Source organism: Pleurodeles waltl, chromosome 7, assembly GCF_031143425.1.
Source record: "Pleurodeles waltl isolate 20211129_DDA chromosome 7, aPleWal1.hap1.20221129, whole genome shotgun sequence".
Taxonomy (NCBI): Eukaryota; Metazoa; Chordata; class Amphibia; order Caudata; family Salamandridae; genus Pleurodeles; species Pleurodeles waltl.
The window spans coordinates 1,405,597,544-1,405,618,536 of NC_090446.1; the positions used below are offsets into that span (position 1 = coordinate 1,405,597,544).

At 44.1% G+C, this 20,993-nt stretch overlaps 1 protein-coding gene across 5 annotated transcripts in view; it reads right to left on the reverse strand.

Moving 5' to 3' along the window:
• LOC138246415 (myelin-associated glycoprotein-like) overlaps positions 1–20,993 on the reverse strand; it is a 398,925-nt gene that overhangs the window by 156,036 nt on the left and 221,896 nt on the right. For all 5 annotated transcript variants that reach the window (XM_069201017.1, XM_069201018.1, XM_069201015.1 and 2 more), the window contains exon 3: positions 224–299. In XM_069201017.1, coding sequence (XP_069057118.1) covers positions 224–269 — 46 coding nt within the window. In that variant the 5' untranslated portion in view covers positions 270–299. The remainder of the gene's footprint in view (positions 1–223; positions 300–20,993) is intronic.

Below are 20,993 nucleotides of genomic sequence, written 5' to 3' on the forward strand. Positions count from 1 at the left end.
TGTGGTACAGGAGTACAGTGGTGTGTGAACCATGCCATTTTCTAACACATGTGATACACATGTAAATAATTTCTCATATGATGCAATGGCTAGACTAGAACAGGTGTATATACATCATACCCTCAGTAGCATATCTACAAGAGCTGGTAGTCCCCTGTACAGTACCCTTGCATAAACCATACTCATTTTTGCAGAATATCAGAGGCCAGATACAGGAGGTTACCTTTAATAAGTACAAAGATGAAGGGGATGAAAGTCCAGCTTGTCATTTCTTCCAAATGATTGATCGATGAGTGAGTCTGGAAAGTGAAAAAGAGCGCTTGTTATAACCACTGGCGGACAGAAGGTTGGTCTCAATTAAAGAAGGGTAATAGAAACATGTCCAAATTACAGCATGGCTGCCCTTGTACTCAGTGTCAGTTACCTCAGGACCAAAAAGGCCAACCCATGCCCCAAGGCTTCTTGAAAGGAGACTCCAGCCATGAATGTCGAGTCATCAAAATGATATGTACAGTAAGTGACATCACACTTTGGGACTCATTTACGAGGACCTGGCGGCACACTGTGCCACAGGAGCATGATTTTCTTTGATGCTCTAATGGTCAGTGTGCCAGCCCATATTTACAACGCCACACAAACCCACCTTGTGTGACTTTTCATGGCCTTGTAAATATGGACCCCTTTCACGCATAACACTGCTTGAAAGGGGCATTCGATGGGTGTTGCTTGGGGTGTTCCAATGCAACACCCATGGAACCCCAAGGAATCTGACGCGTTCCCAGATTTACAAGTCTGGGAATGCGTCAGATTCCCATACCACCTCAAGGGTGGCGTAAGAGTGACGCAATGGGGAGAGATATCTATATTTCTCCCTGTTTTTTCCTCTATCTATGTGCGCTGCATTCTGCAGCACATACAGAAAGAAGAAAACACCTCTTGTGATTCTTTTGGGCAGGAAGGTGTCCTTTCCTGCACAAAAACAATCATCCCCACAACGCAGGCACCCTTGCACCTTGGTGCAAGGGTGCCTGCATTGGTGCATGGCAACAATTTGTGCACCAGCTCCGGGGGAGAGGACAGAAATGTGCTGTATCTTATGGATACTGCACATTTCTGCCCTTTCCCACTTACCAGGGTGGCGGAGCAAGGCATTTGCTGCACCACCCTGCGCCATGGGACTTGTAAATGAGGCCCTTTCTTTGACCTGAGAAGAAATTACAAATTTGATTGTTTCTGCTGCCTTAGGTCACACCTATTGCCTGCTAAGGTATTGGAGAAGGGCGAGAGATGGGATGGAAAGTAACAATCTCCCCTAGAGTTATGTTTACTTCTGTTCCAGCTGCTGCCTTCATGACTCCTGTGGTCAGGAGTTATCAAGGGTAGTGCCCGGTGTATTAAAGGCATGCCAGGGATAGCAGTTACTGCCACTATTGACCTCTAATTGACATTTGATTCTCTTGTGAATGATGTCACAGTAGGTCTCAATAGTCAAACCGATAAGTTTCAAACAGAGGGACAGTGTGGAATTCTTATTTTTGATGATAGTTACTGATCCAGAATCCGGTTAAGAAATCTGCTCATATTTTTGTTAAATGTGTCGGTAGTCCAGATTTTACCGATCTAACCCAGGATATTTCTGGGTTCAGGCGACCCGCAATTTTGACACCCCAAATCTTTACCTCAAATAATGTCGACTATTTGATGAATTGGAGACAGTGTTTAACCTTAATTTTAAGAGGCAATTCATCCCTGAGGTAAGGCACCTCCCAAAACATAAAAATTAAAATAAATCGAGTCAACTAAGTAAGAGGGTCTACTCAACAACTGAGTTCTAAATCAGCGGAATAGTTTGAAATATTTAACATAAATTCAAAAAGGTGATAAAGAATAACTGCCATGACAGCTCTCAGCAAATTAAGTATTACAGAGAAGTGCAAAATCAAAAATATTTTAAATCCCAAGTGAACAGAAAAATCAAAAGAGACATGGACAGCATCCGTAGCAGCACCTAAGTCTTCAGCAATGTCTTTCTGACTCTCCACCAGAATCAAATGTTTTTATACATTATTTTATCATAAAAAATCACTAAAAGTGCAGATTCATTCTGTTATGATTAATTGTGCTACATTCTCAGCAAATCAGGGCACAGTTCTATAAATGTCATATTAACTTATCACCTCAGCACTATCCCACTACATGAATATTGATTCTGCCCCCTCTATACTAATGCCTTCCAGAGATGGTGGAACAAACTAGATTCATAAAGAACAGAAAGCTATTATGAATGAAAAGAGTACAATGAGCTAGTGGAAGGACTGTGTTGGGGAAGATTCATTGACAACAGTATGACCAATGACAGTGGAAATAAACAAATATGATTCCTTCTGTCTGACTGTGTGCTGCAGAAATAACAAACAGGGAAGATTCATTGAGAACAGTATGAACAATGACAATAGAAATAAACATGATTCTTTCTGTGTGACTGTGTGCTGCAGAAATAACAAACAGTGAAATGTGCAGGGAGAAAGGAGAGACATCCATTTAGTAAAACATGGCAACTAAGCACAAATTGAGGCGTAATTGATAAGGGTCAGGAAATCACACTTGTACATATCATAGGAGATTTGTTTTAACGACAATATTACCATATCAGTGTGCATGTGTAATCAAGTATACAACCACATTCTGCTCATTGCATATAATGCACAAAAATATGAATGCACAAAAATCCTTAACATGTTATGCGCAAACCTCACAATCACTATTTCACTGCATATGTATTTCTCTATTCTTGGCCTTAGAATTTATATTCTTTGCAGATTTGTTGTGCTTTGTGTTCTGTCCACAATAATCTGATGGGAGAGCTGAACTATGTCCAATTGCAACCCTGTGAGAAGGGGTTTTCAGTTATCTCTTAGCAAGCTTAGAGATTCAGGTTCTATCCCTGCATGGCATGACCTTTAAAGGAAGAAACCTTAGGTGACAGGATGAAGCTGTGAGATGAATCTAAAGATCAATAATTCCTGACATTTGACATTTGGGCTCCCACACCTGAGGCAACCATTATTTTGTAATACAAACTGTAGAATCCCTTTGCTGCCTTGCCAGAGAAATGTTGCTTACTTTATTTTGAAAGAACTAGGCAGACTAGGGATCTTTCCCCTGGGACAGCAGTTAGTGTTCTTAGTCCATATTTAAGTATTGGAGGTTGGGTTATTGGTAGGGAGAAGTATACATCTACCACTAGCAACAAGGCCACCACCCCAACATAAGGTCCAGTCAAGGTCTCAAAACATTAACCCCTGGCTCAACCCCTGGTAGCTGGCAATGAGCATGCAGGCTTAACTTAGAAGACAGGCATGTAAAGCATGTAAATACACCAATACAGTAAATAAGTAAGACACAACACACAATAACAAATCCCACACCAATTTATAAGAATAGGAAATGCTTTTATCTTTAAAATGACACCAAAACAACAAAAATCCAATATAGAGAACCAGAGATATGAATTTTTAAAGATTGCATAAAAATGTGATTTCTAGTGTCCAAAAACCAATGGCATAAACAGGGGACCTCTGGTTGCACTGGGCCAGGACCAAGTCAATTTGACAATTTGAGGCTGACTGTGATGGAGCTCTGCTCGGATACACTGAGTGGGAGACCTCGGTCAAAATTTTAGCTTCAGAGTTAGAAACTTTTCTGGAGGATTTTCTCCCTACGTCGTGCAGTCCTCTCCAGCAAGCCGATTTTGATGTGACATCGTCGGATTCCTTTTCCGCAAGGCCCTGATCAAATCCTGGAATCTAGAGCTTCTAAACTTTAGGCTGAAATTGGGGTCTGGTATCAATTAAAGGTAGTCGGTTTTGCACTCAATGTCAGGTTGGTCCATTTATGGAGCTTTTTCTAAAAGTTGCTCCAAACTTATCCAAAATTCTGGAGCTTCTTCCTGAAGTTACCCTTAAGGTAACCATCAATTGTTGGAGTACATGAGAATGCGGAACAGCGGCAAATCTTCAGTTATAGATTAATATAACCATGTACAATCCTTTAGCTTGTTTTCATTTGTTTGAAATTATGTAAACCTATGAGGCCAAATATACAAATGCAAATCTCTGTAAATGAGTTTTTGGGGGGAAATTAGGAATGTGAATTTTGTAATGAATATTTTTTGTTAAACAAATCAGTAAAAAAAAGGAACAAATTGATACACACTCTGATGTCCATGTTCTGATATGTGATATTGGTTATTTGTCTTTTGGTGAAATTTTCATACTTAATCAGATTACCTATATGGTTACACTAAATATCAGATTGACAAGTAGATGCTTTACAAACGGAGTCTGTGTGTGCTCCACTATATTCTTTTGTTTTGATATTAACTGGTTCAAGTTTCCAATTCCAGTTTACACACCTTGGCAACAGATGTGTTTTAGAGTCTGAACACCATTAATGATTTAAGTAAACTGTAGGAATGTGCAGCTAAATGAAGTCATTGTTGCCTTGAGTCCTTTGAAGCTCTGTTAACCTGTTGCTTTCAGGAAGTCCACTCCTTAATCATTTTGGATGCAAGGCAAAGTCCTCAGGGCTTTAGTTCCCAGTGTGCAGTAGGAGCAGTCCTTCAGAGAGCAGTCATTTGAGGTGCAATCCTGGGTTCCAGCAGATCTGAGTTGTTATTCAGCTCTCACATATTTATTCAATAGTTTGGGAGCAATCCGGGGTGGCACCCCTGTCCAAGGAAATGCATGGTGCCACCCAAAAGCAGGACAGCTTCCTCAAAAGTGTGGCATATTCTTGTCCCACAAAGCACTGCACTTTTAAAATCCAAGATGGTGGATTCCTCTCCAGCAGAGTAAGACCTGGCTAACCAACCTATTGGTGTGGCTCATTTCCATTAACGCTCCCTCTCTAGACATGTGAAAATTCCATTCCTGTGCCTGCCAGCTGGCTGAGGGGCAGAGGGGAAGGGGGTAGGCATGGCTGGCAATCCTAGCTGTCATGCTGTCTTTGAAGCCCAGTTTGGTTTACCCAGCCCCCAGAGTTTTGGGACGCGGCCACTCACCTGAAAACCAGGCTGTCTGCAGGGGCGAATGCTGTTCTCCCAACCTCCTGAGGCACCTCTTGGTGCTGCTGATTGCACCAGGAGCCCCGGCATGTGCCCCAAAAGGGAAGAGGATTTGGAAAAAGAGAGAAAGAAACACTGCACTCCTTTTCCCCAGGTCCAGCTGGGTGCGGTTCTTTCGGTTATGGACAACTATCAGTGGAACCCATGGAAGTTGCCTTTCTGTGATGAATTGCGGTATTGGTGAAGCTATGTGCTATTAAGAGACTGTTTCACAACATTTATTAAAGCATGCACTGGTCTCATTAAACAGCATTCAAAAAGGCGTGCACTGATCTCATTAAATTTGTCTAATTTGGTTATCACAGCACATTCACCTGGTAATATCAGCAACTTGGCCCTCTCTCTCTTCTCATGGATTAATATATACAAAAGGTGCCGAAATCAGAAGGTCTCTCAACAAAATTAGGAAGTCTCTTTCATGGATCTGCACTTTCACATTAGGTTTTCTATGGTAAAACTAGAAACATACAACGAGTTGTGATACCAAGAGCAAGAAAACTGACATATAGAGTATTCCTAGCACTGAACTGCATAATCACTATTAACATAAAATTTATTGCAATGCCAAAAGCAAGTAAACTCACACATAAAGTAATCCTAGCACTGAATTGCGCAATCACTATTAGCACAAAAATAAACAAGTGGAGGATAGTGAAGTTCTAGCACAGTTCTCAGTTAAAAAACAAAAGTTGCCAAGGCCCCCACTCTAAATCTATTATTCAACCCTCAAGGCCCCACTCATAAATCATGTCTGTGTCCTTAGAAGAGGCCTTTCAAAGTCTCAAGAAGGCTAGAGTTCAATCAGTCTCTGTTTTCAGCGTTCACCAAAAAACAAAGCAACCATAATAAAATTCTACACAAACAAATTCCAGACAGCATGCGCCACTTAGCTGACAGAAGTGTGTCCTTTCCAGAAGATCATTGCTGAGGCTCTTTGCTGCCAGCGGAGTCAAGAGGGCAGCGGGTGGGGTCTGGAGGGCTTTCCTTGCCAGACAGGAAGAAAGCCAAGCAGAGTTATGTGCACAGCAAGAGTATTTATAGCCAGCATGACTCGTGTCTTTGAAAACACGAGGCAGCTGCTCCCAGGATGTTGACAAATTAGGCAGGGTTGTTGGGTCCTGAAACAGAGCTCCCCCCACCAGATTATCTCTTCTCTATGCAGGCTACTTATCACCTTATCAAAGGAGGGTGGCTAAGCATGCTAAGGCTGACCAATCAGGATAGGCCACTAGAAGACTGGATTGTGGCTGCTAGAAAGAAAGTCTTATATCTGCTTTTCTGTATTAGTTATGATAAATACAACAGTGGCAAGATGTTGGATTTATCATTACCAGTGTTTTTAGTCATTGAATGATACATTTAGCTGTTTGCTAGCAATATTTATACTTATGTGAAATATTCCAATGTTGGCCTATGGTAAGTATCTATGATGGAGCAAAATGAAATGGGCAGTTTTTCCCTCACCAGGGCATATAAAACAAATTTTATAATGTCCTTGCTTATAGTTACACGGCACCCCACTCCTGGGACACCTAGGGGAAAACTTAGGGGTGACATATGTAAAAATAAGATAGATTACCAGTTTGGAAGTACTTTTAATTCCAAAGTCGAATTTGCGTACATTTTACTTTTTAAAGACAGTCTGCAAGGCAGGACGGCCTTTAAAACTGACAGCAGGCAACACAGCAGTGCACATTTCAGTGCGGGAAATGTGCTGAGCCTCTTAACCTCCCTGCCTCATTATATATTAGGGACTTTTAATTGGTCTGAATCCCTCTTGCCTTATGATATACTATGGACTTACAAGGGTCTGTCATTGCCAATTGTAATTATACATAAATACCATATACCTTTTTAATCAGAGCTCTAGCCCTATGCCTGGTTAGAAAAGCCCAGGGCACAGTCAGAGCCAGTTACCACCAGTATCAGTCAGAAATAAATGGGATGACCAGGCTAAAAGGATGACTTTCTCACAGTAAAGAAGGAAAATAATCTTGGCATATGTGGCTACAGAGTATATTTTAATATATCATACCGGAAATAAAGTCCAACTTGGTAAGACATGCCAAATTAATCTATAAAAGAATGCCATCATTTCCTTGGCAATCTTTCACACCATAAACAATGGCAAAAATGGTGATGGTCTGGTGCCCTACATGGGGGAATCAGTTTGTCATCAATTCAAGTGGCTTTGCTATCATCCTATGATATACCCCATGGTAGTACCGGTGATGTATACATCTAGAGTTCACCCTCCGCTGTATCAGGTTTTTAGCTCTCGGTTGGTCAGTATCTTGATAATACAGACACTGTGATGAGCACAAAAGGAGTTGTAGAGATTGTAAATGTGTGAATGTTCAGTCTCATCCTGAGAAGTTCATATGTCCAGAATTTTACCATACTCTCTGATCCCCACTGCAGTTTCCCTAGAAAGGTTAATGTGTAACTGAGGTGTTGTTTAATTTACAATGTTCTGTTAAATGGACTACAGGCTATTTTTGATGTTGAGAGGTGTTTTGTGCCAGTAGATTCTGACAGTTAATACATTTCTGACACAGTTTCATCACCCCTAACATAACTACCCACTGCTTTAGCCTGGCAAAGTCAGCATGTTTGTAGGTGAAGATAAATCATTGTAGGAAAGTACCATCTTGCCTGGCATGTTACCCCCATTTTTAATTGTGTGTCAGTTTGTTTTGCCTGTCTCACTGGGATCCTGCTAGCCAGGACCCCAGTGCTCATAGTTTGTGGCATAAATGTGCTCCCTGTGTGGTGCCTAACTGTGTCACTGAAGCTCTGCTTTCCAGAACCTCAGTGCTTATGCTCTCTCTGCTTTTAAAATTGTCACTGCAGGCTAGTGATCATTTTTACCAATTCTGATTGGCACACTGGAACACCCTTATAATTCTGTAGTATATGGTACCTAGGTACCCAGGGCATTGGGGTTCCAGTAGATCCCTATGGGCTGCAGCATTTCTTTTGCCACCCATTAGGGAGCTCAGACAATTCTTACACAGGACTGCCACTGCAGCCTGAGTGAAATAACGTGCATGTTATTTCACAGCCATTTTACACTGCACTTAAGTAACTTATAAATCATCTATATGTCTAACCCTCACCTAGTGAAGGTTAGGTGCAAAGTTACTAAGTGTGAGGGCACCCTAGCACTAGCCAAGGTGCCCCCACATTGTTCAGGGCAATTTCCCCGGACTTTGTGAGTGCGGGGACACCATTACACACGTGCACTACATATAGGTCAGTACCTATATGTAGCTTCACAATGGTAACTCCGAATATGGCCATGTAACATGTCTAAGATCATGGAATTGTCCCCCATGCCAAATCCAGTATTGGGGTGCCAATCCCATGCATCCCGGGGCTCCAGAATGGACCCCGGGAACTGCCAAACTAGCTCTCTGGAGTTTTCACTGCAGCTACCGCTGCTGCCAACCCACAGACAGGCTTCTGCCCTCCTGGGGTCTGGGGAGCCCAGTCCCAGGATGGCAGAACAAAGGATTTCCTCTGAGAGAGGGTGTTAAACCCTCTCCCTTTGGAAATAGGTGTTAAGTGCCTGAGAGGAGTAGCCTCTCCTGGCCACTGGGAATGCTTTGAAGGGCACAGATGGTGCCCTCCTTGCATAAACCAGTCTACACCGGTTCAGGGACCCCCCAGCCCCTGCTCTGGCATGAAACTAGACAAAGGAAAGGGGAGTGACCACTCCCCTGTCCATCACCACCCTAGGGGTGGTGCCCAGAGCTCCTCCAGTGTGTCCCAGACCTCTGCTATCTTGAGGGCACAATGGAGGCCTCTGGGTGGCCAGTGCCAGCAGGTGACGTCAGAGACCCCTCCTGATAGGCTCTTACCTGGTTAGATAGCCAATCCTCCTCTGAGGGCTATTTAGGGTCTCTCCTGTGGGTTTCTCTTCAGATAACGAATTCAAGAGCTCACCAGAGTTCCTCTGCACTTCTCTCTTCGACTTCTGCCAAGGATCGACTGCTGACTGCTCCAGGACGCCTCCAAAACTGCAACAAAGTAGCAAGATGACTACCAGCAACATTGTAGCGCCTAATCCTGCCTGCTTTCTCGACTGTTTCCTGGTGGTGCATGCTCTGAGGTCTGTCTGCCTTCACCCTGCACTGGAAGCCAAGAAGAAATCTCCTGTGGGTCAACGGAATCTTTCCCCTGCTAATGCAGGCACCAAACTTCTGCATCCCCGGTCCTCTGGGTCCCCTCTCATCTTGACGAGCGTGGTCCCTGGAACACAAGAGCTGGATCCAAGTGACCCCAACAGTCCAGTGGTCCTTCTGGCTGAATTTGGTGGAGGTAAGTCCTTGCCTCCCCACACCAGACAGTAATCCTGTGTACTGCGTGAACTGCAGCTGCTAGGGCTTCTGTGCACTTTTGCAAGGAATCTTTCATGCACAGCATAGCCCAGGTCCCCCGCACTCCGTCCTGTGTTGCTCAACTCGCTGAGTTGACCACCGACTTCGTGGGACCCTCCTTTGTAGTGCTGAGACGACCGCCGTGCTCAGAGTTCTTGAATGCCTGTTCAAGTGCTTTTGTGGGTGCTGCCTGATTCTCCATGGGCTCTCTGTGCTGATGAGCGCCCCCTCTATCTCCTCCTCCAAGGGGCAACCTCCTGGTCCTTCCTGGGTCCGGACAGCACCCATTTTCTGTAACTGCAGCCTTTGCAGCTAGCAAGGCTTGTTTGCAGTCTTTCTGCATGGAAACAACTCTGCATCCTCCAGCATGCCGTGGGACATCTTCTGTGCAAAGGAGAAGTTCCTGCCATCTTCTCTTGTTGCAGATTCTTCAGCTTCTTCCACCAAGAGGCAGCCATTTTGCACCTTCATCCGGGGTTTAGTGGGCTCCTGCCCCCCCTGGACACTTTCAGGACTCTTGGACTTGGTCCCCTTCTTTTGCAGGACCTCAGGTCCAGGAATCCGTCTTCAGTGCTTTGCAGTCTGTTGTGGTCTTTGCAGAATCTTCTATCACCACTTCAGTGTGTTTCTGGGGAAGTAGGGTAACTTTACTCCTACTTTTCAGGGTCTTGGGGTGGGGTATCTTGGACACCCTTAGTGTTTTCTTACACTTCCAGTGACCCTTTAACACTACACTAGGCCTGGAGTTCATAAGTGGTTCACATTCCACTTTTTTACTATATGGGTTGTGTTGCACCTAGGCCTATTGCATCCTATTGTATTCTACAATGTTTGCACTACTTTTCTCACAGTTTACTTACCTGATTTTGGTTTGTGTGTATATTTTGTGTATTTTACTCACCTCCTAAGGGAGTATATCCTCTGAGATATGTTTAGCACATTGTCACTAAAATAAAGTACCTTTATTTTTAGTAACACTGAGTATTTTGATTCTTATGATATAATGCTATATGATATAAGTGGTATAGTAGGAGGTTTGCATGTCTCCTAGTTCAGCCTAAGTTGCTCTGCTGTAGCTACCTCTATCAGCCTAAGCAGCTAGAACACTGCTAATCTACTAATAAGGGATAACGGGACCTGGCACAAGGTGTAAGTACCATCAGGTACCCACTATAAGCCAGGCCAGCCTCCTACATTGGTGCTGCAGCGGTGGGATAAGTACTTGCAACTGCTTTACCACTTTGTCATTGGTGCTTTTCATAAGAAAAACATATACCAAAGACTTTAGAACATAGACAGTTAACTTAAACAGTTTAACTTTCCTTCTACAAACTTTCTAAAAAGTTTCAGAAAAGTTTTCAAAAGTTTTGAAAAATTGGAAAACGTTTTTCTCTTTTCTCTAAAAGTTTCTAAACTTTTTTCTCTCTGTCCTAAACCCTTTCTAACAATCATGGGTTGGTTACATGGCAGTAAGGTGATTGACTATGAAATCCTGTGTAATCTAATCCTGAGAGAGCATATTTTGAACAATTGTGTGTCAGATTTGTTGCACCAGAACTTGGTCGACTCAGATCTGACCTCTCCCCAAGAATTGGGAAAGAAGGCAGACAAATGGGTCAGAACAAGCGTGAACAGAAACGTTCATACAGGGGGTGACAAGGATGGCAAGAAGAAGGATGGTAAGTCTTCTGACAAGGGTGGGGACAAGGATAAAAAACATTCTGAGTCTTCATCAGGCCCACAAAAATCCTCTGGGGGTGGTGGGTGCAAATCCTCTTCCCATAATCAAAAGAAGCCCTGGTGTTATTTATGCAAGAGTAAAGGCCACTGGGCAAGTGATTCCACTTGTCCAAAGAAAAACACCAAGGCTCCCAACTGCAACCTCTAGTGCCCCTAGTAATAGCAGTGGTGGTGGCAAGTCTACTACAAAGAGCCAATCTAAGGGTGTAGCTGGGCTCACCATTGGTAGTGTAGTTGGGGTTGGTCTTGTTAGGTAGACCACAGAGGCTGTTTTAGTCTCTGATGGTGGTATTGACTTTGCCACCTTGGTTGATTGTCCCCTTAATATGGGTAAGTACAAGTAACTTCCCCTAATCAATGGTGTTGAGGTTGAGGCCTACAGGGACACAGGAGCCAGTGTCACTATGGTGATTGAAAAACTGGTTCACCCTGCTCAACACCTACTTGGTCAGCAGTACAAAGTGACTGATGCTCAAAACAACACACTTAGCCACCCCATGGCTGTTGTGAATCTCAAATGTGGGGGTTACTGGTCCAAAGAAAGTTGTGGTAGCCACTGAATTACCTGTAGATTGCTTACTAGGCAATGCTTTGGAGACATCAACTTGAGCTGAAGTGGAGTTGGAGGCTCATGCAGCAGTGCTGGGCATTCCTGGGCATATTTTTGCTTTGACAAGGTCTCAGGCCAAGAAGCAAAAAGGACAGGGAAACTTGGATCCTGAAACAATGGACCAAGTGCTCCCAAAATCTAGGGGTAGTAAGGGTAAATCCTTGCCCACTATCCCTGCCTCTCCAGAAGATTCCCCTTTTGAGGAAGAGGAATCCTCTCCCTGTGCAGAACCTACACCAGATGAGCTGGCAGCAGACACTGCTGAGCTTTTGGGTGTAGGGGGGCCTGCTAGGGAAGAGCTGAGTGTGGCATAGCAGACCTGTCCCACACTAGAGGGTTTAAGACAGTAAGCTGTCAAACAGCAGAACGGGGATGTCACTGATAGCCATAAGGTGTACTTAGAAGGCAATCTCCTTTATACTGAGTCAAGGGACCCTAAAACTGGAGCTGCCAGGAGATTGGTTATCCCTTTGCAGTATAGGGAGTTTCTTCTAACCTTGGCACATGACATTCCTTTGTCTGGGCATTTAGGCCAGAGTAAAACCTGGGACAGGTTTGTTCCATTGTTTCACTGGCCTCATATGTAAGAGGACACTAAAGAGTTTTGTCGCTTTTTTTGTGACCTGCCAAGCCAGTGGCAAGACTGGTGGCACACCTAAGGACCCCTTAATTCCATTTCCTGTGGTTGGGGTTCTCTTTGAAATGGTATAGGTTGACATAGTTGGCCCCCTTGACCACACCAACATCTTCAGGCAATAGGTTTATCCTTGTGATAGTGGACTATGCCACTAGGTATCCTGAAGCAATTCCCTTAAGGACCACTACAGCTCCTGCAGTCAGGCCCTCCTAGGAATCTTTTCCAGAGTGGGCTTCCCTAAGGAAGTGGTGTCAGACAGAGGTAGTAACTTCATGTCTGCATACCTCAAAGCTATGTGGAAGGAGTGTGGTGTAACTTATAAGTTCACTACTCCTTATCATCCACAAACAAATGATCTGGTTGTGAGGTTTAATAAAACTCTCAAAGGTGAAAAACTCAGAAGGAGATGGGATGTCCTGTTGCCATGACTCCTTTTTGCTTACAGGGAGGTACTCCAAAAAGGAGTGGGATCTAGCCCGTTTTACCTCCTCTTTGGGCACCCTGTAAGAGGTCCCCTTGCACTTGTGAAGGAGGGTTGGGAACAACCCTTAAAAGCTCCTGAGCAAGACATTGCGGACTATGTACTTGGCCTAAGATCCAGAATGGCTGAGTACATGAAAAAGGCCAGTAAAAACCTTCAGGCCAGCCAAGAGCTCCAACTGCAATGGCATGACCAGAAGGCTGTCCCTGTAGTGTGGTTAGTTTTACGTATTCATTGCGCTTTAGCTTCAGGCTTTAGGCCTTTGTGCATTTTGCCCTGAATATATTTTATTCATTTGCTGACAGCTTAGAGCCTCTGTGCACTCTGCTCTACATGCTTTTTATTAGGCTTCGTACTGTTATTTTTCAAATAGCCAGTTCTACGGTGTTGTTTTTTATTCATATCACACTGTTTTGCATACTTCAGCACTGGAGTTCTCCATAACATATTTACTCTGTGCTTCAGTCAAGGATACAGTCTGGTACATTGCCGATAGACGTGGTAAGAGTTTAGACTTGGCATTCCTGCGTAGGGACATTTTGTGATCACGTTGACATGTTAGTTATAAAATCACTTCCTTGTCCCAATACACGTAAGAGGGAGATTCCGACCAGGGAACCACAACTTGACGCTGACTGCCTCGTTGCAGATGCTGAACCAAGATCACAGGTCTTTGCTCAGGTATGAGGGCTGATATCTCCACAGTGATTCTAATAGGCAAGCTAGAAGCTTAACATGCTGTGCTCTAGATAGAACAAGCAGAGGGAGAGTAGAAACTGTTTGACAATATGATAGCATTGTTTTTATGTTTTACTCTCCTGGTAACTATTACAATCCTACTGTGTTGTATCGTTCTGGTTATTGCGGCTCACGCCTTAATATCTAAAATACAGTTGTTTTATTAAAACATTATATAAAACTTATACTGTCTTTGTCATTTGTATATGAGATCATATTGGAAATAAGAGAGTTGGTTTGGATCTGAGTAACCACGACTTCCCTGAGAAGTTCCAAAGATGTCATGCGCTCGGCTGCCAAATCATTCCTTCCACATGGGAGAAATGAGGCACTGCTAGTTAGCAGGAGCAAAAACCGGATTTAGGGTGACAGAGTTCTTTACACGTGGGTCAGACTCAGTCCCCCACACCGTTATAGATCCTGCTGCCTAGAAATCCAGTAGTCTCATTTAGAAGAATGAGAGCCCACGCGACATGGCGCCGCCAACGTTTGGTCTGGCTCTAATGATTAGGTCCGACTGACTCTCTTGGTCTCATATATATTTTGACTCCTTGGTTCCGTATACGGAGACGTCCGTGGGGCTGAGGGTTTCCGCCGCCACGGCATAGGTGCTTCCTATTGCTTAGTGGTTGGTTGTTCAAGCTTGAACTTTGAAAGGAAAAAACCCCGATATTGGTGTGCCTTCTCTGACCTGCAGCTGTTTTTTAATAAAATGGGGAATCCTAATGTAGTGAACATAGCAATTAATATGCGACATCCGCTCACGGGACATCTATTGACACATGGATTGACAGTCCAGGGGGGTCCAGTCACTTTTGTGGTGGACGCCCATGCAGCCTATAGAACAGAACTTTTTTATTCTTGGGTCGCTTTTCCAGCAGTGGATGGGGGAACAAATACTTTTCACAAATACACAGTTGCGAATGTCCCTGGACAATACAGGGCTTACGCTTATTTAGAAATACCTCTATCTTATCAAGAACACCATAATTGGCTTGATGGCGCCCTCCCACACACAATAGCACAAGTAAGGTTAGGGCCACTGAGTAATGATGGTCCTACCTGGCCTTTATTGGCTACATATACACCACATCCTGCGGTTGCTCAATTGGCAGTGGTTGAAGTTCGTCGTTTATATACGGAATTATGGGCTACATATAGACGATTAGTTCAGTTTGTGATGCAGACATTAAATACGAATGCAGCGCGTGCTCCTCCAGCGCACCCACAGGCGGTGGTTCCGGGTCTTAATCCGGCCACTGTACACTCAGTTATGGGTAAAGTACCGGCTAAACGAGAGGAGACTCCGTTTTGGCTGGCGCAAAAAATTAATACGCTGGAGGCAGTATTTCCCCATACGGGACCTCAGGATAAACATAGAATTTTGACGATGTGTTTGCCGTACGGGATGGTTCCTCCGGTGGACCTTTGTAATACCTAGGGGAAGGTGTTTGCCGCGCTCTACACTACGGCACACGGTACACCGACATTAGCTAATTTACCGGACGTACTTAAACAGATTCAGGATGAATATGGGGCTGCCCCTGCCTTGGATTTGGGCATGCAGTTGCTGGGCAATTTTGCCACAGTTTCTTCTATTATTTTGAGTAATCTCAAAGGGGAGGCAGTAGCACTAGCAGTGCGTATGCGTCTTCGGGATGTTCCGCTGCTTCAACAGGAGTGGGAGCTTCCGAGAATAATAGCGGAAACATATTCTAGTATTGGTCGTGATAGCTTAGGGGCTAGACCACAAAAACCTCAGTTACAGGGTAAAAATAATAAAGATAATGCTAAACAGCAACAACCTGAGGGTTCGAAAAAGCGCTGGGAAAAGAAACAGCAAACACCTAAGAAGGATGATGGGCAGTCTCCGCAACCGGAGACCCCACCGAATAAGTATAATCTCAGGAATAGGGATACTTTGAAGACGCCTGATAGATATCAATATACTGATACACGCCAATCTCGTTCCTTTCAGGACTCCTCGGAAAAGAGAAGTGAGAGAGGTGGGCGGTCAGAGCGGAGGACGGAGTACGTGAAACCGAGACAGGATTCACAACGCTCAGCGGAGGTTTCTATTAAACAAGAAGAGAAACCGCTGCAACAGAAACAGCAATTCAAAAAGAAGAAGGTGGCAGCAGTCTCAGTTAGACATGCTGCTCAAGAAGAGAGTTCTCTTGACGAACAAGACATGGGCGTTAGCACTGTTAGACAGCGCGGCAGAGGTCACAATAGTTCGCCGGAGTCTTCTAGAGCATCTGGAGGTGAAAGCAACTGATGACTTCATACAAGTCGAAACGGCGGATATGCGAGTCTCTGATCCTGATAGAGTATATGAAGTAACTCTGCGATTGGAGGGGGACATTGACCGTATTATAAAAGCCATTTTTTGGGCCCATGTGGTAAAATCATATGATGTTCTGTTGGCCGAACAAGATTGGCCACCTGACTTTGTTCGCGACTGTCCAGTTGGGGAGGAGGTTATTAAACCTTCCTTCTCACCACTTGTTCCGAGAGAACTCGCGGAGTCCTATAGTAAATCATGGGCTCTAGCACAGGCTCCCGCCTTGTATAGAAATAACGTGGGGTGGGACAGACAATCACCTTATCATGTAATACCGATAAAGGGCGAACCTCAGCCACAACCGCAATATCCTATCACATTTGAAGCTAGGGCATCGGTTAGACAAATTCTTACAGAATTGGAGTATCAGGGTGTAACTGAGCCCTGTGTCTCGCCGATGAATAATCCCTTGTTTCCGGTTGCTAAACCGGACCATTCATATAGGATAGTGGTGGATTACCGACATTTAAATAGTCATACACGCACATATGCAATACAGAATTCACACAGCGCAGCGCTTATGAATAATATAGTGCGTAAAAAATACAAGACAACATTAGATATCTCGAATGGATTTTTCTGCCAGAATATAGCGCCCGAGAGTCGGGACTATACCTGTTTCAGTGCGTTTGGCTCTCAGAAAAAAATTTGTCGTTTGCCTCAGGGGTATAAGAATAGCCCAGGACTGTTTTCGGCTCGTGTAACTGAACTGCTGCATGAGTTCGACCCTGAAGCATTATCATATGTTGATGACATATATCTGCTAGATGATGAGATTCTGCAACATCTAAGGCGCGTATCGCACATTGTTGTGGGGTTTGCTAATATTGGCTATAAGTTTAATTTTAAGAAATCAAAGATTGCCTTCCTCAGCGTCATTTTCCTGGGATATGAGTTGTCGAGTGAGGGCAAGAGCTTAGCGCCACATTTTTGGGAGAAATGTGCTTTATTGCAGCCTCCTAATACGGTTCGGAAGCTCCAGTCATTGTTGGGGTTTCTGAATTTTGGCAGAACTTACATTCCTGATTATGCAACGCGTATAAAACCCTTATACGAGTTGATTCGCCTGAATTTTTCGAGTAAACTTTGGACGATTGAACATACACACATACTGCGAGAATTGCAGAGTGATCTCTTAGCAGTTAAACACTTACACACACGGGACAATAAGACACCTTTAGTGATCAGGGTGATACCTGGGGCTGTTGGGTTTACTTATGTCACCTTTAATGAAGGGGAGACTGTCCCGATTGCATACAAGTCTCACTTGTATTCAGCTGCAGAGCAACGTTTTGCACAAACTGAGAAGATTCTCACTGCAGTACAGATGGCTGTTATTAAAGAAAGACCGCTGGCCCAGGGTCAACGCATAGTTGTCGTTTCCCCAGTTCCGGCCTTAGAGGCTGTTACAAAAGCGAGTGTTCCTAAATCGAAAGCTTTACACCCGCGATGGATACAATGGGCTACGTCTTTGACAGCCACTGATGTAGATTATGTATTTGACCCTAAACTGCAGACTCAAGAATTTCTTCAATACGAAATAGAATACCCTGTTCCTGCTGGTACATTGCCTATTGACCAATATGAAGTGGTCATGTATACAGATGGCTCTGCGCAACCAGTGGTTGGGACTAAACAACAGTATTCTGCTGCATGTGCGGTGGTGAGCGGCACTATGGAGGGGGAAGTGTTCTGCCCCCGACATACTTATACTAAAACCTTGGGAGATTGCACGGAACAGCTGGCTGAACTCAAAGCTCTATTGTTAGCGTTGGAGCATGCGGATCCGGCACTTTTAACCTTGCTGGTCTGTGACTCCTACTACTGTGTGCAGTCTTTCAACGAATATTTACACTATTGGAAGATGAATGGGTTCAGAGATTCTAAAGGCAACACCATTAAGCATAAAATGTTGTGGGGTAAGGTTGCGGATCTGAAGGAAACGCTTCCTAGAGTCCATGTTGTGCATACACTTGGACACCAGCGCGTTGGAATACACGTTGCTGGGAATACTTTGGCTGATGAAGCCGCGAAATCGGCAGTGGCTGTCGCCACTGTGGCCGCAGTGACTCGTTCGAGTTCCAAACCAGACACAGAAATATCGGCTGCCATAAAAGCTACTGCTGATGGCACGCCCTTTCCTAAAGGATTTCCTTCAAAATATAGTTACTGCTTGAATAGTGCGCTAAATGCTACTGTTACAATTCCAGGCATTGGTGTACGTGAAATTCCGAATAAAATAGAGAGACCTCGATTGATTTCTGCAGCCCATGAGGGGGTGGCTTCTGCACATGCTGGGGTGGCTGCCACAATTTCACTTTTACAGGCTCGTTACTGGTGGCCTGGTCTCTATAAAGAGACGAAGCAGTATGTCCTTTGTTGTGACATTTGTCAACAAATTAAGGCATCGTCGGCTAGACGCCCGCAGCAGACGCCCCTTCTGATTTCAAACAAACCATTACAGTGTGTGTACTTGGATCATTGTGGTCCGCTGATGCCAGATAGTGCATACAAGTATATATTGGTTGCTGTAGATTCGTGCTCCAGATTTGTATGGGTATGGCCACAACGCTTGGCTGACGCTCGCACTATTAAAGATTTGCGCATCTTTGTCGATATATTTGCAGTTGCGGCTTTTCATTCGGACCAGGGCCCTGCTTTTGCCTCTAAGGCATTCAGGGACACCATGGCTTCGTTGGGGGTCCAACTCCAATTCTCGTCTCCATTTCATCCCGAGGGAAATTCTGTCATGGAGCGTTTAAATCGTGATTTAAAGCAGTCCTTAACGGCCAGAGTTATAGGTACGGGTCGTGGTTGGCTAGCCCACCTATATGGAGTACAGAGAGCACTTAATAACTTGCCTAGAAGGTCACTGGGGGGTCGTACTTCATATGAGTGCCTGTTTGGAACACGAATGTATGTTCCTGATCTAGATGGTCCTGGTGTGGAGGCGGCAGATACGCCCTTTGACATAAATGATCGTTTCACTGTTTTGCAGGATTTACAACAATTCCGTGAAGTTAACTCTTCTGCCAGTGCTGCCTCCTCAGGAATTAAGGATGAGCCAGTAACACCTACTGGTTGGATACCCAGGATTGGGGATCTGGTGCGTGAAAAGGTCGCAGTTAAAAAAGAATTTGGTCCTTCTTATCGAGAACCTGTCCCTGTGTTGGGGGTGAGCGGCACGAGAACTGTGATTTTACCGCCGCTGCGAGGGGCCAAAGGAAATCGCTTTGTTTCCATTGATAATGTCAAGTTACAACATGTGGCCGATTCTGCACAGCAGACCAAGAGGGACACCCAGTAGTTCCGGAATCCCTCTCACTACTGGGGAAGAAGTCCCGCTGCAGGTGATTTTCACCGACACTGTTTCCTCTCCGAGCTTGGGGAGGGTGGATGATGATCTTGCGATTGTTCCACCAACGGCGATTAATATGGAATCTTGTGATCAAATTGCTGTACGTTCTACTGACGTTTCTGAACATGTGGTTTATAGCGTGCCACGGCGAGAGCCTCCGTCTGCTTCTTCGTTCACAGTTGCACCTTTTGCTAGAACTGCTTCTGGCTGCTTCAATGACGCTGATAATGATGGGTCCGGCTCCTCGTCTTCGATGTCTTCTGTCCACGGTCCACGACGGCTGCTGGGATTACTTAAACAAACATATTTTGTTTTTCCTTGGAACTATTTTTGGCTGTTTTTGGCCGTGATGACTATTTTATTATGGTTGGGATTTGTGGTTACTTTTCTTCTGATAATACATGGTCATTTTCTTCCTGATCGATCTGGCATTGAGCACGTGGAGACTGTGTTAAAACCACATTTTTCGTCTCATATGGTTCGAAGAGACTTGTCCACAGTGAACATTTCTGCTATACCAGTTCCGGATGGAATTGTGTGGGATAAAGTAATGTTTGATATATATGGTCCCACTGAATTGATTCAAATACCGTATGTCCTCAAATTATCAATGAATGATATCGTTATACCTGGCATTGTTTCTGATGATTGGGATGTGAAGACAGTAGATTCTATGCTAACGGATTTGCAATATTATACTGTCTATGACGATGAAGATGCTTACCAGTTTAGAGATAATCATGGTGACAGGTTTTGTTACAACTATTATGGACACCATTTTATTCATAAAGCTAGTAGCCCTAAGTCCATGTTTAATTATGTGCAATGGGAACATTGCTCGACTCCTCCGCAAGGGAGTTCAAAAACGTATTATGAAAAATTTGCATATTTTACTGGGCATGATCCACGTAATGCTAGGTCCTACTATTTTAAAGTTACACCGTATTCTAATAAGCAAATGTTATTGACCGATACTAAATTACTGTATTCCAATTTGTTTGTATCTAAACTGTCGGTCGAGGGATATGAATACTGGTTTAAAACTGTTGACTTGAAAAGTGTTTGGGGTACGAAAAATTGGCAAATGCAAGGCAGGGACACGTTATTTAGAGAATGTATTATCCCTGTGCAGATGATTTTCCTCAATGACACAGTACAACAGACTAGCTGTTTGGGCTTAGCGACGATTAGGGAGTTAACTTTGCCTGGTATACCTGTCCCTTCTAAATTAAAAAATTGGCAGCACTATGTGAATGCTACTTTCAGTGACTTTACACATTGGGTCCAGAATGGTACGCTTAACACTTCATCGTTACATCCAGGCGGGTGGTTATTATGGCCTGTAGACACTAATAAGTGTCATCAACGTTTTGTCACCTCTTCAGGGGGGTTCAGGACTAGTAGGATGGACCCTTGTTACGTTTCACCAGAACATGCTGATATTATAACTACATACAGTGTGGGGAAGCTTTGTCAGCAATGGTTGAAGTCATCCACGCTGGATGCAGTTAAGTCACATCTCATGTTACGGTCTAATAATACTGATTTACAAGATTTTTTGTCAGGTCCCAGAGTACC